The sequence below is a fragment of the Ambystoma mexicanum genome, chromosome 5p (genome assembly GCF_040938575.1).
Source record: "Ambystoma mexicanum isolate Mex_15411 chromosome 5p, UKY_AmexF1_1, whole genome shotgun sequence".
Lineage (NCBI taxonomy): Eukaryota > Metazoa > Chordata > Amphibia > Caudata > Ambystomatidae > Ambystoma > Ambystoma mexicanum.
The window spans coordinates 982621805-982625196 of record NC_090930.1 but is presented as its reverse complement, the minus strand read 5'-3'; the positions used below and the strand labels follow the sequence as shown (position 1 = coordinate 982625196).

At 49.5% G+C, this 3392-nt stretch overlaps 1 protein-coding gene across 1 annotated transcript; it reads right to left on the bottom strand.

The window, feature by feature from the left end:
• Nucleotides 1-605: 605 nt before the first annotated feature.
• On the bottom strand, nucleotides 606-3075 carry PPP1R3G (protein phosphatase 1 regulatory subunit 3G). Its single transcript, XM_069613451.1, has one exon. It carries the CDS (start codon nucleotides 2845-2847, stop codon nucleotides 2008-2010), a length of 840 nt encoding a protein of 279 aa, XP_069469552.1. The 5' UTR covers nucleotides 2848-3075; the 3' UTR covers nucleotides 606-2007.
• Between the last annotated feature and the right edge of the window lie 317 nt (nucleotides 3076-3392).

Genomic DNA, 3392 nt, shown 5'->3' with positions numbered 1-3392 from the left:
TGCATTGTCGAGGAACCATATCTTGCCCCTGTATAATGTACACTGATCAGAACAAAGTGGCAAAGCTAATATTATAATTGGAAGTGGTGTGAAAAGAATGATGCCTTCGATAAGAACTAGAAGCTGTTCATCGATTGCTCTAGAACTTTGGTGTTTGATCAAGTGATTCCAAAAGCAAATGGGGAGTTTTGGGATGCAAGAGGTTTGCACCATAAAAGGGAGGTTATTTTCTTGAGGTGCCAGTCTAAAGAAAACTAAAACACCAAAAAGGAGATGGGACGGCTAGAGGCACCTTTGGAAATATCAAAAGAACATTGCAAACTGTGGGCAGCAATTCTACTTCAGTAACAGGATTGCTAAACAATGTCATCAGCTACACTACGTTCAGTTAGTATCAATGCCAAAGACACTACGTTCAGTTAGTATCAACCTAGGTAGTTTACGCTGTAGAAGTTCATGTATTTATAGAAAAAAACATGGTCAAACCCTCCAACGTAAAAGCACGAGGGAAGTGCTGTAATCAAATGCCAGTCTCGTGATTGAAATGGTGTACAAATAAGAAGTTTTTCACTTGTACGAAACTGTACAATGTGTGTCAAACAAGATTCTGCAATGCAAAATGTGTCTTTAATTCCACTGTGCAAAATACTTGGCTGTAACCAACTCATGCAATTAAAAATATGCTGCTCTCCATTTAGTTTTGAAACACCAAATTCTGCATCACGTTCAGGGTCCACGCACAGAAATAATACAAACAGCGTCAATAAAGACTCCAGTATTTTAAGGTCTGAGATCTTCCTTGATAAGAGTTTTCACTAGAAGCAAGCAATTTCACTTCTTGCTGGAGAGCCAAGGCCAACTTGCATAGCTTCGTTTGGACGATTTGCACAGTTAATGTGAAAAGGCAACGCAGTGGTGGAAGGGGAAAGAAGTCAAAGAGTAATTCGTGTCCATCGCGCTCAGCCAGGACTTGATACATTCTAAGCAACACTAGAAACCCACCCTACCCAATTCCATTTAAAGTGACAATTGCATACTCATAGTACTCACCAGCTCTCATTTGAAAGGGCCAACCCACACATTATTACTTTCTGTTCAATAACCAGTATCCTTATGGGACAATGTGAAAACATTTACTGTGATTCATTTAATGTAAAAGGCAAAGTTCTGACTAGACCTGTGGACTAGTAGCTTTACCTAGAAGGGCACTTTCCAGACCACCCCAAGATCAGAGTTGCAAAGGGTGAGTTTGCCAAAGAGACACGGACCTGAAACGTCTGGAAACAGTGTTGAAGATTCATGAAATGCCATTTCCCTAATTGTGTGATCCTCAAACACAAAAGGATATTTCTGTCCCAAAGACTACTTGGTTTCAAGGCCAAGATTAGATGGTGCTAAATCTTTATTTAGAAAAAGGCAGAGTGCTTTCAACACAAGCAACCACGCTGACTCCGGGTAAGAAGTTCAAGCCAAATAACAGTTTGGTTTGGCTCAACTCTGCCCATCAAACATCATATTTCGATGATTGTTTATTGAACCATGCATTGGAAAGGTCGAGCTCCGGGCCAGCATTGCCACATCGAAGTGCATGACTACATGGCCAACAAGGCCTTCTTCAAAAAAAGTTGAGCCAGGAGGCAAGTCATCCACATGAAAATGTTTTGTGTTGTGTTGGCAGTTATCCCGCAAAGGACTGTGTGGTCTGTTAGTCTCCAGAGTCACATGCTCTGTTCAATTGGCTCGCTTGATGATATCTAACATGCATGGCTGGAACGCAGAACTAGTCCTCTAGAAGCAGGTGGTTTTAGTTGGGCATCGTGATGGTATATGTGAAAGATTAAAGATTGATGGAAGTGTGGTATACGTGATTAGCTCGGATGAGTGTTACTTGAGCAGTGGGTAAGTGGCTGGGCTATTTCCATTGCCCGAGCAATTTCGCAGGCGTAAACTGCTCGCTCTTGCAGGCGGGGGACGCTGTGCTGCGGTGGTATCCTGTAGGGTCGATAATCAGTCGGGCTCCGTCGCCGCCGCCCGGTACCGCAGAGTGTAGTTACGACCCCGATTGTTGTCCCAGCTCTCCACGTCGTCGTCGTCGTCGTCCTTCTCCCGGTAACAAATGGCGAAGTGGACGCGGGCCTCGGGCTGTAAGCAAGGTGGGGCGCAGAGGGTGAAACGCAGGCGGAAACCGCCCCAGCCGTTTGGTTCCCCGGGGCCCTCGGGCTCAGCATCCACGAACGAGAGCCACTCATTGAATGTGTACCTTACAAGGGCCGTGCCAGGGCCCCTCGTCAGCACCCACACCTGTGCTTCGAACTGTCCCGTGCCACTCGCCCTCTCCAGGCAAACTCGCTGCTGCTGCAGCCGCTCTGACTGGGCCAGTCCCTCTGGGGGCTCCGGGAAATCTGCCACTAGTTGGAAAGCGGAGGCTGGGCTGTCCCCGGCCGACAGGGTTGGCTCCCCCGCGTCCTCGTTCAACCGGGAGAGCACTGCGAGCGGTACCTGCGGCTCCTCCGCGGAGCTGAAATGCTTGACGCAGGCCAGGGCCAGCCCCAGCGAGTCCGCGAACTGCACTCGCTTCTTGCACTTGCGGCAGCAGCCTCCCTCCGGCAGCGAGAGCGCCCGTCGGGTTCGCGGCGGGCTCTGCTGCTTCTCGCCCGGGCGCTCGTCGTCGTCGTCCTCCTCCTCCTGGTGAGACAGCACCGCCCAGGCTCGGAGCGATCTCGGACTCAGCAGCGTCCCTCCTTCACACCACGTCCGCCTGCGGTCCAGGCTCCCGGGGGAGGGCGGCGAGTCTATCTCAGAGCAGCTGCAGGGCGAGCCCCCTTGGAGGCCCTGCATCTCCTCCATCTTGCGCAATCCTGGCCCGATTCTGAAGCCTCAGTGCAGGCTTAAGGACTCAAGAAAAGAACGGGAATTTCTCAACAGGGACGTGCGCCGCTGCACTGCATGAGCAACTGACAGCAGCCGCCGCCCCCTATTCGCGGAACCTCCCAAAGTTGAAGAGAAGTTGTTTCCGGGCAGCTCAAGGGGACCTTGCAGCACTCCGCCGTCATCCGCCCTCTGCTGGGCGAGGTGCCAATAAAACTTCAATCCGACAACGAAGTTATGTTTGCTTACCCGCGAGGGGTGTGCCAAGTGCTAACTGGTAAGGGTACCTAATTGCGTAGAGACTGAGAGCCTCAACCATTACTGCATTGTCCTCGGTTGTTGTATGAAGAACCTATATATCAGAATGAAGTGTTCCGCCGCGCCTTATCAATCATTTACAATCCCTTCAGGGAAAGGATGTTCTACTTGTTTTCAATACCTGTTGTAATTAAAGAGCGCCACAGCGTGCACAAGCTGTACAGATTATATGTTTAATATCGCCTGCATTTAGGTCGTGAATTTAC

Coding starts and splice junctions, on each gene's coding strand:
- PPP1R3G (XM_069613451.1), bottom strand. CDS start 2,847: ATGGAGGAGATGCAGGGCCTCCAAGGGGGCTCGCCCTGCAGCTGCTCT.